This window comes from Anabrus simplex, chromosome 1 (assembly GCF_040414725.1).
Source record: "Anabrus simplex isolate iqAnaSimp1 chromosome 1, ASM4041472v1, whole genome shotgun sequence".
Taxonomy (NCBI): Eukaryota; Metazoa; Arthropoda; class Insecta; order Orthoptera; family Tettigoniidae; genus Anabrus; species Anabrus simplex.
The window spans coordinates 690,740,628-690,759,969 of record NC_090265.1 but is presented as its reverse complement, the minus strand read 5'-3'; the positions used below and the strand labels follow the sequence as shown (position 1 = coordinate 690,759,969).

Genomic DNA, 19,342 nt, shown 5'->3' with positions numbered 1-19,342 from the left:
GCAACCGGGAGATAGTGGATTCAAATCCCATTGTCGGCTGGCCTGAAGATGGTACTCCCTGGTTTCCCATTTTTACATCAGGCTCCTAGCCCATCGTTGATATAAGACCTATCTGTGTCGGTGCGACGTAAAGCAAATTAAAAAACATTCGGTAAGCAGCAGTAATCCTATCTATCGGAGATGAGCGACAACAGAAGACACAAAGCACATCACAACAATCAATGGTCAATGTAATGTTATTGTTGAGCACTTTTATGAGCTCTCTAAATTGTAGGCCTTCACATTTAGTTTTCTTTCGACTCTGTGATATTAGGGCGTCATATAATTACTGATAGAGTAGAATGTAGTTCCAAATTCTCCGACTTTACATACTGAGTTTCATTAAATTATGTTTACCAATTTTCTCGTGACTTTGCGCTGAGTCACTTAGTAACAAAAATCCAAATTCATTAATATCTCTGTGATCATAGCCGGTATGGTAACGATGTATAAGAAACAAATGATCGGAAATTTAATACTATATAAGTTTAGTTATACAGTATTTATCGATAGGCCTACGACCATTAATAACATTTGAGAATTAAATTTTAGGCCTTCCACTAAACTACCATTTCCCTCCGCGTGAATAAAATTAATTATGGCCTAGATTATAGCGACTTATTCCCCGACTTTGCCTACCGATTTTCATTAAGATACAACCAGTAATAACATAAATATTTGAGAATTAAATTTTAGTCATTCCCCTGAATTACCATTTCACTCAGCATGAATACAGTAATTTATGGCCTAGATTATAGCGACTTATTACCCCAACTTTGCATGGGTACCGATTTTCATTAACGTAGGGCCTACTGTACGACCGCTAATAACATAAATATCTGAGAATTACATTTTAGGCCTTCCCTTAAACTACCATTTCACTCAGCGTGAATAAAATTATGTATGGCCTAGATTGTAGCAACTTATTCCCCGACTTTGCCTACCGATTTTCATTAAGATATGACCATTAATAACATAACTATTTGAGAATTACATTTTAGGCCTTCCCCTAAACTACAATTTCACTCACGGTGAATAAAATTATTTATGGCCTAGATTGTAGCGATTTATTCCCCAACTTTACATACCGATTTTCACTAAATTCTCTTCAGCCGTTTCCTCGTGATGCGAGTACATTCATACAGACAGATAGACAGACAGAAATTACGGAAAAATTAAATCGTACATCTCCTTGTTACTGTGGATACGGCTGATACAGGAATACCATCCTTTTTAACGGCGACTTTAAAAATGTGGAGACCGTATTTGTCTCCCCCTCCTACCGACAAGCCTTGTAGAAACTGGTGCAAAGAGGATAGAACTGGTGGCCATATTAGTCTACCTTTCTCATTTGGTGTGAATTCCTTGCGCTGTAATAAGGCGTAAGCTTTCTTCATTAATTTCTTGCATCCTTACTTAAGTTACTTAGTTGTAGACTACCCTACAGATGACAGCACTATGTAACCATATAGAGCTATCTAGCGGATCTACTGCAGTACTACTTCAGTGTGTACATTTGGCAGTATTGGGAAATTTAGCCATCAATATTTCGATTCAAGGAGCCAACATGGTTCTGGGTTTAGAGCTTTTCATTTGAATGAAGCATGTCGTGTGTGCTAATTAAATAAACATCCTGACTTCCGGTATCTCGGTTATTCAGAGACAGTTGTAAATTATTAGTGTATTTAGTCTGTCTGATATAAAATAAGTCTTTAAACACATTAAAAATCACGAAACAGCAGGCTGTCGGCGAAAGGAGAGGTGTAGGTTATATACGTGTTACATAAACCTAGGGATAATATTGTTAATTGGATAATTGAGAATTATTCTACATTGTGGTGCAAATTCTCATTTCAGTTGACGTAACCAGCTTATTATCAGTAACTGCCTGTTCTTCATTATGGCTGGAAGTCCTGTAGTAATATCTGCAACAGCAAAACACACTGCTACGGTAAGAATTGTTCACTGCATTTGCACCAACATTTCATTCTAATCCGCATGGAAAGCATTTGCAATCTTGTTTGTACAGAGTGCATTACATATTAACGTTTATATTTCCTTACTATCGATTTTGTTTCTCTCGGTGTTAGAATCATTCATGTGCGAAAAACTTGTGAAGGTCAGTTCCCTAATCTCCGCGCTTGCTTCGTTAATTTATATTGGCATTTATGCGTGTATTTTTGTCAGAGGTCCAACACAGGCGGGTCGATAATGATCATTTCTAGAACTGATTTGTGCCTCAAATTCATTTTATCCCTTTTAGAAAACTGGTAATCCTAATGACATTTTCTCACAGAATCACATGTTTTACTTAGCAAAACAGCTGTATATATTTATCCATTATTATCATTGATATTGCTGAAAATATGAAAATGTGACTGATCGTAATTTCAGTTTGGTTGACCTCTTCTAATATTACATGCAGTTGTTCTGCTGATAAAATAAATCCTGATATTATTCTGTTTAAAATGGTTCTACTAAATTCTCATGCCATGCATACAGGAAGTCTTGGGGTGGATTGTGCCAGAGAAAGCACCTTATTCCCATGGTTATGTTATATAAAATATATGCTTCACTTTGCTCATATTTCTAGTAGACTGTATAATCCCTTGTACTCTTTACTACTGAAATTCCACTATGTATGTTCTTGTGTAACTTAGTCTGTGTAGCTTGTGGGTTGCAGAATTGGCAGCTGAATTTGGCTGATGATTTAGTTTTAGTGATAAGCAATTTACATTGGTCATCAGGTCATGAAAAAATCTTTCATATATATATTTATTTAGTTATTTATTTTAAAAGAACTGAGAATACTGGTAAAACAGGATTGCTGTGATGTTGGCCCAAAACCTCACTTGTGAACTGTAGGCACATATTGTAATGATACAGGCCTACTAACAAATAGGGCATAGCTACTTCCTTCTTAATTCTGACCCTGTTTCACTACAAACATATTCAATTGTATTCCAAGAACCCAGGATTTTAACTACAGGTACAGTGCCCCAAATTTTTATTTTAAGAGAGGACAGGTATATGAAGACCAACTGGTAGATCTATCAAAATGCCCAGAATAATCTATTTGAAAACGTAGCATGCAACTGAATTGTGAATGAGAAGTTTCTTAAGCCATTGTTTGGATATATATATCAATCTGGGGTTATATTCTTTAACAGGGAAGTGTTGTATTACTGGTATTTACTTACTTTTTTGCTATGGTTTTCTACATCGCACTAGATGGGTCTTCACAATTAAGTATTTATTTATTTTCCACCTAGTCGATACAATGATTCCTTAAGGCAATTTTCAATGGTCAAAAGTGGTACATGTTTCGTATATTATCAACATCTTCAGCCACATAACACTATTTAGATGAAAAAAATATATAAATTGACAAAGTAATGCTTTAGAGGAAGTGTCCTTAAAATTAACATAAGATTGACAACATTAAAACAAACAAATAACTCAAGAGAAAATATATAAATTATTTCTGCTTTCTATTGTAGCATTAAGGTATTACTTTGTCAATTTATATATTTTTTAAATCTAAACAGTGTTATGTGGCTGAAGATATTAATAATAATAATAATAATAATAATAATAATAATCATCATCATCATCATCATCATCATCATATGGCCTCAGCTACCGTGTGCAGACATTTCGATTTGACGCCATCTGGCTGTCTGCTCGTCAATTTCGACGTTCCCTTTTACTCTAGGCCCACTAGATGGCAGACCGAGTAAACCGGATCTCGGGCGTCTGTGGCTGAGATTTAATTAATTTTGTCGGGTAAATACCAAACGTATCACAAGAGATCTTTTACATGCCGACATCGTACGACATGGAGTGTCAAGTGGACTTTTTTCCGCCCTTCAAAAATCCGACTACCTCTGCCGGGTTTGAACCCGCTGTCTTGGGATCCGGAGGCCAACACTCTACCACGGATCCACAGAGCCAGATGTTGATAATATACGAAACATGTACCACTTTTGATCATTAAAAATTGCCTTAAGCAATCATTGTATCGACTAGGTGGAAAATAAATAAATACTTAATTGTGAATCTATTAAAGTGCGATACGGACCATGAAGCTGATTTTTTCTAGATGGATCTTTCGGCAATTATGGGATAAGGTATGACAGGACTAAGACTGAGAAGGAAGCAACCATGGTCCCAGCATTTGCCCTGGTGTGAAAATAGGAAACCATGGAAAACAGTCTTCAGGGCTGCTGACAGTGAGGTTCAAACCCACCACCACTACCTAATAATAATAATAATAATAATAATAATAATAATAATAATAATAATAATGCTACTTGTTTTACGTCCCACTGACTACTTTTACGGTCTTTGGAGGTGCCGGAATTTAGTCCCGCAGGAGTCCTTTTACGTGCCAGTAAATCTACCGACACGAGGCTGTCGTATTTGAGCACCTTCAAATATCACCGGACTGAGCCAGGATCGAACCTGCCAAGTTGGGGTTAGAAGGCCAGCGCCTTAACCGTCTGAGCCACTCAGCCCGGCACCACCACTACCTGAATGCAAGTTGACAGCTGCACTACTCAAACTGCACAGCCAACTTAGCAAGTTGGCTTATATTACTTTGAGTTGATATTCATTTCACATGCAACACTATTAATATCTTAAAATAATTGAAAGAGTGGGTCCAAGAACCATGAAAATCCATTTTTGGTGACTCTCACTTTTTATAACTAACTTCACAGATAAAAAATTAGACCTTTAATTTGGTGGAAGAACAGTGTAGCTAATGTCCGTCTGATATTCACAGAGTTGTGTACAGAAAAAAAAAAAAAAAAAAAAAAAAACCCTCATTAAATGTAGTGCAAAATCCAGATGAGTTCACAATGGTTTGACCAAACCTGTATGATGAAACCTTTGGTTGCAAGGACCAAAACAAAGTTAGAAGCTTACCTATTATAATTAGTATTATTTGCTTAATATATTGCAACAAGAAATGTGGCAGTGCTCAATACAAGAACTACATAATGGTCTTGTACTTTCTATCTGTGCTGTAATCTGATTATTTAGGAATCAGAAGAGAAATTTAATGGTTGTGAGACTGTTAAAACTTCTGTATACAATTATTCATTCGCTTTGGTGCAATCACGAGATAAGCCTGCCCTTGTTTGCTCTTACTAGAGTTAGTATTAATAAATGTTCCTACGAGCATTATTCATTTATTTATATCCACTAACATTTGTTATTGCAATTAGGCTAAATATGATTCAAGAATTTTTTTGTTCACACGTTTTGCTGCCTTGAAAATTTGACAGTTTAGACTTTGGCCTACATGGATCTGGATCTTATGTCCACTCCTTCAGTTGTATAGAAGATGCAGTTAAGTACTACATATATCTCAAAACAACTATTTTTCAGTTTTCTACCATGGTTTCACAGCACCATAGATCCTTTAATGCAACTTAGTTATTGTGACAGATGTTGGTGCTTCATGTTATAAGAAACAAAAGATTTTGTCTCAACATTTATCAAAAGAGGAGAATGAAAATATTGGGTTAAAAAAAAAAAAGGAGGAATGGCCATAAAAATGGGGAAATAAGATAGCTCTGTTCTAGTTGTCATCAGATCAGATTATGTATCATCAATCTGAAAGTGCCCTTACATTGATGACAAATTTCCTCAATTCAGAGTCAGTCATAGAAATGAAGAGCCATATTCTTGAATAAGTTACAAGATTGTGAGAGACTAGGCCTACAAGAAGACGATGACAATGTTCCTCTCAGTTTTAATTACTGTGATGGGGTGAAAGTACCTCATGGGGATCATTGTAAGTACGTAGGTATTAATATAAGGAAAGATCTTCATTGAGGGTAATTACATTAACAAGACTGTATTGTCGCCGTGTCCGGCTCCATGGCTAAATGGTTAGCGTGCTGGCCTTTGGTCACAGGGGTCACGGGTTCGATTCCCGACAGGGTCGGGAATTTTAACCTTAATTGATTAATTTCGCTGACACGGGGGCTGGGTGTATGTGTCGTCTTCATCATCATTTCATCTTCATCACGACGCGCAGGTCACCTACAGGCGTCAAATCAAAAGACCTGCATCTGGCGAGCCGAACTTGTCCTCGGACACTCCCAGCACTAAAAGCCATACGCCATTTCATTTCATTGTCGCCGTAAGACCTATCTGTGTCAATGTGACGTAAAGCCCATTGTAAAAAAAATCAAGTTCATAAATAAAGGTTACAGATATCTTCATATAGTTAGGAAGTTATTTAGTGGTTGTAGTAAGGATAGAAAGGAAAGAACATACAAGTCTCTTGTAAAACTGGAACTAAAGTATGGTTACTGTGTATTGGACCCACACCAGGATTACTTGATAAGTGAAGTGGAAAAGATCCAAAAGAAAGCAGCACGATTTGTTCTGGATGATTTCTGACAGAAGAGTAGCATTAGGAAAATGTTGACAATTTTTGGCCGGGATGGCTTGGGAATAAGACAACAAGCTGCTCGACTAAGTGGTATGTTACAAACCATCACTCTCATTTTTGATCCATTTGAAAACAGCCATCTCACTTAGTTTACAAAAGGAGTACATTTATTGTTCCACCTGTTCAATACAATCAGTACCACGTTATGTGGTAAATTAGACATAGAAAATCTAAATATTATGGGGACATGTTTAGAGGACAATGACACTTTATAATTTGTAAAAATTGAACTATGATTTCTGTGATATTACAGAATAGTGGTTATAAAATATGCTGTTGGGACATGACATGTACAACACATGCTAAAATTACTTTAAACTAATTTAAAATCTTGTCTAAAAGAATTTTTTTTTTATCAAAATAAAGTTCTAAAAACGGCACATGTCTGGTACTGAAGTGGATCCTCTTCGTTATAAAAGTCAGCATATATTTGCTAGGGCAAATCAGTGGTACAAAAAATACTACTTCACTCATTTCCTTAGTATGCCTCTTCAGTGATGCCTAGGCCATCTGTGACAGCTGATGGCAGAGCTGTTGAGAATCCCACCAGTGGAATTGCTGACGGACTGAACATACATACATACATACATACATAAAAATAAAAAAGAAACTGAAAGTAATAAGTCTTTGTGGAATTTCTAATTATTACAGGATATTAGAATCATTATGTATTGATGGTTTTCACTTTACAAAGGAAATTTAATATGTCCTCCTATTCAATACATACACATCTCCACCATTAGATGGAGTAAAAATAGTCAAACCGAGTTGAAACATGTTTTCTTCAAACAAGTTGAAACATGTTTGACTATTTTTACTCCATCTAGTGATGGCGTTGTGTATGTATTAAATAGGACATATTAAATTTCCTTTGTAAAGTGAATGCCTAATTCTCATTTATAAAGAGTGTGTTCCTACGAACAGTCAATCGTTTAATGAAAATGTTTGTCACAGTTTCGAGGTTCAATTAATTTTTTGTTTCTTGATTATGGTCATGCATGATTGCATTGTCCTTCAATTTTCCTTGCATCATGGGACTGCACAGGCAAGTTTTAAATCTTCTCGTGGCAGAAACGGAACGTTCTGAAATACATACAGAAAAATTGGTATAGTTAAAGCGATCTTTAGCAAACTTCTCTGGATTGGTTACTCTTTATCAAGTTTTGGACGTCATGAACCTACTACACTGTCGTAGCAGGGGAAGGGCTGATACTCCCACGTGGCACGTTCCAGGTGGACAATAGATGGCTGCTAACCGGCTTGCCAGCAGACTTGAGCGAAATAAAATAGCTCTCGCGGACCAAACACACAACCCCCTGTGGGTGGGGTACGCAGATGAAGAATACACCCATGGTATCACCTGCCTGTCATAAGAGGCGACTAAAAGGGGCGACCTAGGCGCAGACATGGATTGTGGTTTAGTACAATGTGTTGGACCTCCAGTGGATGGGAGGGGCGAATACATTCACTGGTAATCCCTGCCTGTCGTAGAAGGCAACTAAAAGGGTCATGTGGCCATGGTCCCCTCTTTATTTTTTATTGTTTTTTGAGGGTTAGATGTAGACCGATTCCAAATTTTTGATGTGCGTACTGCTGGGAGATGGGCCTCTTAAGTGCGCGTTTACACCTGAAAGCCCGTGCAGGAACCACCTAGGGAGCGGCGGGTGGGAGTGTCATGTACCCTTGCAGTAGGGTGCGCACGGCCAAATGCCAGGACATATTATTATTAATTGTTTTTATTTTTTCTCTATATTTAGTGCTCTGTACACGCTATGGGGTACATGCTATTGCGGGTGGCTGGAGGAAGGGAGTCCTAGTGCTCATTGCCTCAGTCATCCCGTATTAGGCATCGTCCAACATCGGACCCCGGGCAGTACCGGCTATGACCAGGTATTGATTGAAATAATAACATTAAGTTATTTATTAGACCACCTAATCAATACAAAATCGTCTTGGATGATTTACATAAATTTGTTAGCTAATAGTGGGACATGTTTCGCCTTCTCTGAAGGCATCATCAGCCATAGTCTTAACCTTAAATTAAAAATAAGCGTCTAAATAACATGTAGTAATGAAATGAATTTTAAAAATCTTGAAGAGATTTGAAGTAAAATAACATTAAAAATAACAATGATGGTTTGAAAATACAATGTGATGAGATACAATAGTGGAAGTATTAACAAAATTAACATTAGAAGGCTGCTAAAATAAGTACAATGGATAAAACAACAGATTGTTATACAACAAGTAGTAAGATTACATAAAAGTAAAGTTGATAGTCATGGCGGTTATAATTAGACGATGGCGAAAAATCTTATATAATCAAAGTAAAGAGGAGAGAATAAAAGTCAAAGTTAGTCGAGAGATCCAAAGTTCATCATGATCTTGAAGATAAAAGACGAAAGTCAGATGCATATGGTGAAGTTGTAGAATACGTTGAGGATATGAAGTTGGTGAATAGAAGTTGAAGAACAGTTTCAAATAGGATCACTATGGACCATCTCAAAATTTGAAGTGATGTTCAAATGTTGTAAATTGTGAGTTTGTAGATATTCTAGTTGAAAAAGCATATAAAAGTGGAATCATTTGACGGTGACAAAGATAGCTTGTAATATTATTAGTTAGAAGAATTTGCAACCGTAGACTTCTTCAGTTATAACACACGTAGCAAGAAGTCTACGGTTGCAAATTCTTCTAACTCATAATATTACAAGCTATCTTTGTCACCGTCAAATGATTCCACTTTTATATGCTTTTTCAACTAGAATATCTACAAACTCACAATTTACAACATTTGAACATCACTTCAAATTTTGAGATGGTCCATAGTGATCCTATTTGAAACTGTTCTTCAACTTCTATTCACCAACTTCATATCCTCAACGTATTCTACAACTTCACCATATGCATCTGACTTTCGTCTTTTATCTTCAAGATCATGATGAACTTTGGATCTCTCGACTAACTTTGACTTTTATTCTCTCCTCTTTACTTTGATTATATAAGATTTTTCGCCATCGTCTAATTATAACCGCCATGACTATCAACTTTACTTTTATGTAATCTTACTACTTGTTGTATAACAATCTGTTGTTTTATCCATTGTACTTATTTTAGCAGCCTTCTAATGTTAATTTTGTTAATACTTCCACTATTGTATCTCATCACATTGTATTTTCAAACCATCATTGTTATTTTTAATGTTATTTTACTTCAAATCTCTTCAAGATTTTTAAAATTCATTTCATTACTACATGTTATTTAGACGCTTATTTTTAATTTAAGGTTAAGACTATGGCTGATGATGCCTTCAGAGAAGGCGAAACATGTCCCACTATTAGCTAACAAATTTATGTAAATCATCCAAGACGATTTTGTATTGATTAGGTGGTCTAATAAATAACTTAATGTTATTATTTCAATCTAATATCATCAATACGGACCAAAAATGATATTTATTACATGTAATATGACCAGGTAGGTATTGCCTTGACTGCTTGGTTCGGCTACAGAGACCCCTGATCGGAGTAGGTAGCATTCGGGAAGGATGATTTCGGGCATGGCTTTGAAACATCACTGCCCAGCCCAAGGTGGTCCCCCACTGGTCTTTAACTTTTGCTTCCTTGAGAGGTTCGACTCTCTGGGAACATGCACAGTGTAAAGGAATGGGATCCAGCTTCCCTAGGTTTCCGGTTGCTACCAGAACCGATGGGCACGATTTTAAGCTGGTGAAATCGATCCTTTTTAGTAGACACATTGAAGGCATCTACGGTGAACTTGAGGATCTCAAGAAAATACGCAGTGGTAGTTTGCTTTTGAAGACTCATACAGCACTGCAAGCCGATCGGTTGCTTAAGTGTGACCACTTTGGTGAAATCCCTGTCAAAGTGGAGGAGCACAAATCCTTGAATTGGTTCACGGAGTCATCTTCCACCGCAACCTTATTTTGAACACTGACGAAGAGTTGATGGAAGACATGAAGAACCGTGGCATGACACGCGTCCAGCAGCGCATTACGTGCAAAGTCAACGGTGAAGGCGTTGCCACTGGTGCCTTCATTCTCTCATTTAAGTTGTCAGTGTTACCAGACAAAGTCAAGGTAACAACTTGTTGTTGCAATGTGAGGCCATACATCCCGCCTCCTGTGTGATGCCATCAATGCCAGAGATTTGGACATATGGTATCTCGTTGTTCGAATCAGTCTGTGTGTGGTACATGTGGAAGAGTAGCTCATGGTGCGGAGGAGTGCACAACTCAAAAATAATAAAGATGTGCGCAACACCATACAGGTGCACTAACTGCTCTTGGTCTTCATTCTCCTCGAGATCGGAACTGCCCGACATATCTGAGTGAGAAGAAGATCCAGGAGATCAAGACCCCGGATGGTCTTTCTTACCAGGAAGTGTGCAGTAAGTTTAATTCCACAAATAAACCTGCCAGTACACTAGACTACAGCATGATAGCTCAGAGTCTCCCAGGTTCGTCTTTCACGACATCGTTACCCCTGATGATCGCTGCGCCCAAGGCGACTGTTGCTCCTGAGAGCAAAGTCGCAAAGAGTAAAAACTCGAAGGGGGTGACCACCCAACCTTCGACCAACAAGAAGTCTGTGCCGGCTGGCAGTCCTAAGCTGGCACAGCAGGGTGGGGGGGCTATGTCTGCGAAAGCCGTGCCCAAGCCGCCGGAGGCGGCATCGTCGATAAGGGCTAGCAAATTATCTCCCAGCTTGTCCAAACTTGAAAAGAAGGCGGAGAAGAGGAGCGTCCTTATCGGGCGCTCCTGCACTTCTGCAAAGGAGAAATCATCCCCTCCATCTGGAGGGTATGAGTCTGCGCCAGCAGGTACGCCTGTTCCAAAACCTGTGCACTTCCCTTGTAGGGGGTCTTCCCACCCCTGGAAAGCGTCGAAGTTGTGGACGTCAGTCCCGCCGTCTGTTGATGACGGGATGGACGCCGAGCTTTTATCTACATCTTCGGATGTAGATGTTGATATTGATAGTGTTTAGGTTTAAGAGCATCTTGTCGCTCTTAACCTAACACTCTTTTTATAGTCCACGCTATGGCACTGTTACAGTGAAATTATAATGGTTATGACAGGCATCTTGCTGAGCTGCATCAGGTCATTAGTGAGTTCGCGGCGAGTATAGTCTGTATTCAAGAGACAAACTTCAGACCAGGTCATCATACGGTCTTGAAAAATTTCAGACTATACTCGACAGAATAATATTATGCTCACCGGGCATCCAGTGGCGTGGGCATTTTTGTTCGTTCTGACACCTATAGCGAAGAGGTTCCTCTACGAACCCACTGGAAGCAGTTGCGGTGCGGATACCACTGCCTGTCATAGCAACAGTGTGTAACATTTATTTTCCACCAGGCCAGCCTCTTAACATAAATGATATCACTGATCCTATAGATCAGCTTCTACCTCCCTTCCTCTTATTGGGCGATTTTAACGCCCATCACCCCATTTGGTGCTCTGAAACGCCTTGCCCCAGGGGAAGGGAGTTGGAAGCATTAGTAACAGAGCTGGATTTGTGTATTTTGAACACAGGTGCACCAACTCATTTCAGTAGTACATTACGGCAGATACTCTCTCATAGATTTAAGTCTATGCAGCCGAACGTTGATTCCACTGTTTCGGTGAAATACACACGATGATCTCTGTGACAGTGACCATTTTCCCATTATTCTTACTTTGTTGAAACAAAAATCCGTCGAGGCTCCTCCTCGACAGATTCTTAAACATGCAGATTGGCCAATGTTCACATTACTAGCTGTCTTTGACGAGACCAGGTGGACCGTAAATGGCGATATAACTTACATAACACAAGTTATTCTTGCTGCTGCTGAGGAGTCGATTCCCTCCTTCTCAGGGAATCCTCATCAAAAAGTCATCCCTTGGTGGAACAAAGAAATTGCAGCAGCTATTAGAGAACACCGTTGTGCTCATAAACGTTATTGTAGGCATCCTACTATGGTCAACTTGATAATATTTAAAAAACTCTTGTGCTAAGGCATGAGTTCTTATTCGCCAAAGTAAGAAAGCATCGTGGGAGAGGTCGTCTATGACGTCACATACTCCCATCATCTCAAGTGTGGACTAAACTTCGACGTATTTTGGGTATTCAAGGATCATCATCTGTACCAGGAATTTCCATTGCAGGCAGTATTAACACTGACCCACTCTCGATTGCTAACCATCTTGCAAGTCATTTCACGGATGTGTCTGGCTCCAAGAATTACCGTTGTGATTTCCTCGCTCTGAAGCGGGAGGCAGAACGTCATCACCTTAGTCTTGCCACTCAAGCTTCAGAGGACTATAATGTGCCCTTTATGGAGTGAGAACTCCGCAGTGCATTGGTGCTTTGCAAGAACACGTCCCTTGAGCCATACAATGTCCATAACCAGATCTTGAAGCAGCTTGGTGAGGATAGTCTATTATATCTTCGAGTGTTCAACCGAATCTGGATAGAGGGTGAGTTTCTGTCTCAGTGGCGAGAGGGCACAGTCATTCTGTCCTCAAGCCTATTAAAAATCCTAAGTATGCAGGAAGCTATAGAACCTATTTGTCTCACTAACTGCTTGTGTAAGCTATTTGAGAGGATGTAAATCGCTGACTTGTGTGGTGTCCGGAGAAACAAGGACTGCTTGTGTAAGCTATTTGAGAGGATGTAAATAGCTGACTTGTGTGGTGTCTGGAGAAACAAGGACTTTTGTCCGAGTACCAGTGTGGTTTTCGAGCTACTCGCTCGACCACTAACCACCTGGTATACCTGGAGAGTTCTATCCAGGATGCATTTCTCTGCAAACAACATTTAGTGGCTGTTTTCTTTGACTTAGAAAAGGCCTATGATACCACATGGCAATATGTTATCCTTTCAATCCTGCATCAATGGAGATTCCAACGTAACTTGCCGGTATTTATTGCGAATTTGTTGTCCCTCCATCTGTTCCGTGTCTGAGTTGGGAGGGCATATTCGCAATATCACGTTCAAGAAAATGGAGTTCCATAGGGATCGGTTCTTAGTGTGACTCTGTTTGCGATTGCCATAAACGGTATAATCGCTGCTGCTCGTTCAGCAGTAATACCGTCGCTGTATGTGGACGATTTTGCTCTGCACTATAGCTCACTTAATGACAGTCGCAGAGCGACAATTACAGCAAGCTATTAGGAGAGTGCAACAGTGGACCTTAGAACATGGCTTTCGGTTTTCCACCGCAAAGACCTCCGTTGTCCACTTTTGTCGGCAGCACACTCTTCACCCGCATCCTGAATTTTATTTAGGAAATGTCACTCTTTCCGTAGTTGACACTTAACGATTTCTTGGGCTCCTTTTCAATAGCAAATTATCCTAGGAGTCACATGTGCGGCAGTTAAAAGTACCATGCACCAAGATGCTGAATATCTTGAAGTTTCTTAGCAACCCTAATTGGCGTGCTGACCGCACGGTGCTCCTGCGATTCTATAGGGCACATATTTTATCCAGGTTAGACTACGGCAGTGCAGCATATGGCTCAGCAAGACCATGCGTCTTTGCGAAACTGAACAGCATCCACCACAGCGGGGTTAGGTTGGCGACAGGAGCTTTTTGAACAAGCCCCATAGCTAGTCTGCTCGCTGAATTTGGTGTGCCGCCTTTACACCTGAGGCGCCAGCAAATGCTTCTATCATATGCTGTAAATTTGCGACAGATGCCACTTCACCCAAGCTATCCTTGCGTATTCTACAATGGACACCGTCGGCTGTACACTGCTTGCCCTTGAGCAACGAGGCCGATTGGAATAAGCTTGGATAGCAGTCACAGATTGTTTGATGTACCTTCGGTTCCTTGCCTTGTCAGACAACCAAGTGGGGTACCTCCGTGGGTAATACGACGAGCTGAAATAATCCTGGATCTGCACACTGGCCCGAAGGGAAACACAGACCCTTCGATTTATCGGAGGCTCTTCCTGTCCGTTGTTGGCCGGTATCCAGGTTGTCGTCATTTACATGGATGGCTCGAGAACAGACACGAAAAGTGGACTGTGTGTTCGTTGTTGACACTGATAGGTTTCTTTTTGCTCTCCCGGAAACCTGTAGTGTGTGCACAGCAGAGCTCTATGCCATCGGTGAAGCTCTGCGGTACACACTGTCCGATGAGCGCCGACACTTTCTTCTGTGTATTACTCCTTGAGCTCGCTACAGTCTATTGATGCCTGTTTCCCTCGGCACCCTCTGGTGCAGCGGATCCAGGACCTGCTGGTCAGGTGTTCGGATGCCGGCACCAGAATCGCGTTTATTTGGCTCCCAAGCCACATGGGTGTAGAGGAAAACAAGTTAGCAGATAAGGCTGCGAAGGGAGCAGTAACACTGCCCCCGTTGCCTTACACGGTTCCAGCAAGTGATATCCATCTGAGCTGAGACATCTGGTTATGTGCCATTGGGAGACAAAGTGGCAGGCCACTCCACTTCCGAATAAGCTGAGAGCGATAAAAGGTACAACAAAGGTATGGAGGACTTCCCTTCGGGCTTCTCGGAGGGAAGCAGTGGTATTATGTCGTCTTTGGATCGGCCACGATATACTAACGCACTCCCATTTATTGAAAGGTGAACCCACTCCAGTGTGTACTTGGCGGCGATCATCTTACCGTGGTACACATCCTTACGGAGTGCGTGGACCTGGTCAATCTGCGTTGGAGGCTAACTCTCCCGAGTACCATCTCCCTCGTCCTGCAAGATGACAAACATTCAGCAGACCTCGTCATCCATTCTATGAGGGATAGTGTCTTTTTTATTGCATGTAATAATGTCCTTTGTCTTAGTGGATTTGTGTTAATTGCGCTCATCACCATTTATTTTAAACTCTAGTCAGTGGATATATTTTAATTATCATCTCATGTCGTCCATCTCGTACCATTAGGGGCCGATGATCTTAGATGTTAGGCCCCTTTAAACAACAAGCATCATCATCGTCATCATCAAGGGGCAACCAAGGAATACTGTATTTTGAACCATAAGATTACCTGTGATTAGAAGCACCATAAGCCAACTTTTCTTGTGATTAGTACCACTATGTGAGGAATACCATATGTCTGTTGGTGGATCACTATGGGTTTACAGTACGCGTGTATAGTACCCGCCACTATGACAGAGGCTCTCGTCTGTCCAGGTTCGGTTGGAACACCCCAAGGAGAAAAAAAGGGTCTATGCTCACTGCGGTGTTTCATCATCTGTTTGTAGACATCATGGGTCTGCGTTTCGAGGAATGCCACAGGTTTGGGCATTGCCTGTGATTAGTACCACTATATGAGCGATGCCATGGGTCTGCATTGCCTGTGATTAGTACCCACTATGTGAGAAACACCATAGATCTGCGTTACCTGTGAGTAGTACCGCAATGTGAGGAAAACCCTGGGTTTGTGTTGCCTAGGAGTGGAGCCGTTATGTGAGAAACACTATAGATCTGTATTACGTGTGTGTAGTACATTACTTGTGAGTAGTACCACAATGTGAGGAACACCATGAGTCTCCGTTATTTGTAATTAGTACCACTACATGAGAGATACCATGGTTCTACTTTTCTAGCGATAAGTACCATTATGAGGGGCCATTGACCTGGATTTTGGACCCCTTTAGATGACAAGCATCATCGATTCAGGATTGTGCTTTGGAAGCAGCCCCTTGTTTTAAGTTAGTTTCTGGGAAGGTGGGGCATTGCAGATTGGATCCACTGATTGTTTTAAGTTCATAAACTTTTAATATTGTGAGTTTGATCCACTGATTATTTTACATTCATATTCATCCATTCATTTTTCATCTTCAAGTTTTGAATTCTGGTAGGTGGATGAATTTTAGAATTTTAAATTGGCATTACCTTTCATCTCATTTCGTACCATTAGGGGCCGATGACCTAGATGTTAGGCCACTTCAAACTACAATCATCGTCAAGTTTTGGACGAATCAGATCTAATTAATAAAATAAAATATCAATATAACTCAACTTGTGATTGAGAATAAAGAAAACAAAAGTTTCTTAGTGGGCTCTTTACCCATCTCCCCCGCCCCCAATTGGTAATGTAGGGACAAAAATATCTTGGTATTGCTAGGGTTAAGAACCATGATGAAAACTTCCTCCCTTTTTTTTTTTTTCTTTTCATCTGTTATTAACTTTAAAAAATATATATATATTTCTTCTCCCTGTTTGTGGGGGTTGCTAGGCACTCCCACAAAAGTTTTATGCAGGGTGCTCGAGCACTGTAGTGGAGGTCTTTACCTTCCACCTCTCCGAGGGCCTTCATGGCCTGCTTGGAGGTGGCTTTGCTTTTGCTTTGCTTATTCTTGGAAGAGTTACAAATCTGATTAGGGATATGAGGGGACGGCTGCCTAAGTATCCCCCTTAAACCAATAATCACGGAGTAAATGGCTGCATGGTTTGGCACACGCAGCTATCAGCTTGCATTCAGGAGATCGTGGCTTCAAACACCACTTTCGCAGCCCTGAAGATGGTTTTCCGTGGTTTCCCATTTTCACACCACGACAAGGTTGTACCTTATTTTAAGGCAATGGTCGCTTCCTTTCCACTCGTAGCCCTTTCCTATCCCATTATCATGAAAAGACCTATCTGTGTCCGTGCGATGCAAAGCAAATCGTAAAAGAAAATGAAACAGTTACCACCATAACCACAGATTCACTGTGCCTGTGGCAAAATGTACATAAGACAAACATACCGATCCAAGGAATGTGAAAGAAATATCTTCAATTGGCCAGTCAAATCAGCAATTAGCTGAATGTGCCCTATCTTCAGGGCGTGATTTTGTGCTCTTACCCATATGAAGCACAGTAGGTCTAACAAGCAAACATCCACAATGGTGAAGTCGCCGATCGCGATGAAACTTAGCAAACACATTGAGGTACATGTAAAAACAATGCCAGCATCAATTTTAGCCGCCAACATTCATTAGCGCGTTAACTAAGGGGCCTAAAAGTTGCGACATTTGAAGTTCCGGGCGATCAGCGATGAATACCTGCTGGCCAATGCTAAGCCGGCACACACACTTCCCATCTGGAGACACACCCTCTGCACCGCCTTTTACCCTCCAAGTGGTTCTCCCCGGCACGTTCCCCTCCCTTCTCCTCGCGCTTGCCGGTTGCTTGGCTGTGGAACGAGACCGGCGCTATATTTTGCTTCTTCACGTACCATAATTATTGAAATCCTTTAAATCACGTTCCGTTTCACCATAATGATAATAAATAACCTAAACGTATTTACTCATATTTTATGCAAATGTTATATTTTCATTCCTGCTAATTCCGGTGGGTTGTCAATTCGTGGGTACAACCCCGAGTTAAGCACCATCGGGCGTGGACAAACGTGGTATAAGGTACCGCGTCCGACCTAGGCTTAAATTATTATTTACGTCTAAAACACCTTGAAGCTGTCGGTAGTCATTTAGAGTGGACATACATATGAAATTTATTAAAATAAATCACACACCTTGAAACAACGTTAAATATCCTTTTATTTAAAGAAATTACGTGCCCAGGTAGAGGATCACAATGAATGTAATGAGATGTTGTACCTCGGGATATCAAAATATGGCTACAGGTCCAGACCTTCTTTTCATGTCCACTCCCCTACCCCCATTTTGTGTACGCTATCAGTTGTGTCATAACGAAACGAAATCGCGAACAACAGCAATTATAAACTCCGAGTTAGAAACTGCTGGTATTTTCCGTATTGCGTACTCTGGTATAAGGAATCTAGATAGAATGTTTTTATTTGTGCTTGTATTGAACGATGTATTTATGTTTTGCAGTGAAAGGCACAACACATTTCAATTGCAGCCATGGTTGTCGAACATAAATCAATTAAATGCATAGACAACTTTGATATGAGTATGACGTGGAATGATTGACGTAATGAGCAAAGTCTTTAAAAAGAAATAAAGATGTGCATTTATATATGCAGTAGATATACCGTAATCGCAGGCAGAGCTGTAGTCCTACTTACTCGTACTTTTGCGCTATAGCTGACAGAGGTCTATGTGTTCAACAAGTAGCCATATTAAAGTATCACACTACAGTCTTCTGGGTACAATGGCAGTTACACACGTAAAAGTGTACATGGCTATTGTACGAACTGGTACAACAATGTAAACTGCCTATACAATGTGGAAATTCCAAGGGAGAGCTATGAGGAAGGCTGATAGCGTACGCAGTGTAGCACAGGTTCTGTTCGACAGCTAAGCAGACGGCAGCGCGGGGAGAGGGAAACGACTGGTGCTGAACCAGGCGGGGCGGAGGGGTGGAGGGGTGGAGGAGCAGATGTGTGGCACAAAGCAGCGTTCCGGCTAAGCATTGGTCAGGAGGAATTCATCGCTGTTCGCGCGGGACTTGAAATGTCGCAACTTTTAGGCCCCTTAGTTAACGCGCTAATGAATGTTGGCGCCTAAAATTGATGCTGGCATTGTTTTTACATGTACCTTAATGTGTTTGCTAAGTTTCATCGCGATCGGCGACTTCACCATTGTGGATGTTCCCTTGTAAGATCATGCAGGAAGAGGTGGAAATAAATAAATCCCTGTAATTTTAACAGGGATACTGGCTATCTGTTGATCTATACATGGTTGCTGTCCTTCAGTTTCTTCATTTCTGTTTTTAAAATATGTACTCTTCTGCCAGGCTGAATAGCTCAGATGGTGGAGTGATGACCTCCTGAACTCAAGTTGATGGATTCAATCCCAGATCAGTCCAGTACTATCTGAAGGGGTTCAGTTATGTCAGTCTCATATCTGTAGATTTACTGGCATGTGAAAACTCTTGTAGTACAAAATTCTGGAACGTTAGTGTCTC

At 40.5% G+C, this 19,342-nt stretch overlaps 1 protein-coding gene across 1 annotated transcript in view; it reads left to right on the top strand.

The window, feature by feature from the left end:
• The first annotated feature begins 1,572 nt into the window (after window positions 1–1,572).
• The window catches only part of Apt1 (Acyl-protein thioesterase 1), a 42,269-nt gene continuing 24,499 nt past the window's right edge, over window positions 1,573–19,342 (top strand). The window contains exons 1-2 of the mRNA XM_067135955.2: window positions 1,573–1,802; window positions 1,897–1,990. Of these exons, the coding sequence (XP_066992056.1) occupies window positions 1,940–1,990 (51 nt within the window). The 5' untranslated portion in view covers window positions 1,573–1,802; window positions 1,897–1,939. The remainder of the gene's footprint in view (window positions 1,803–1,896; window positions 1,991–19,342) is intronic.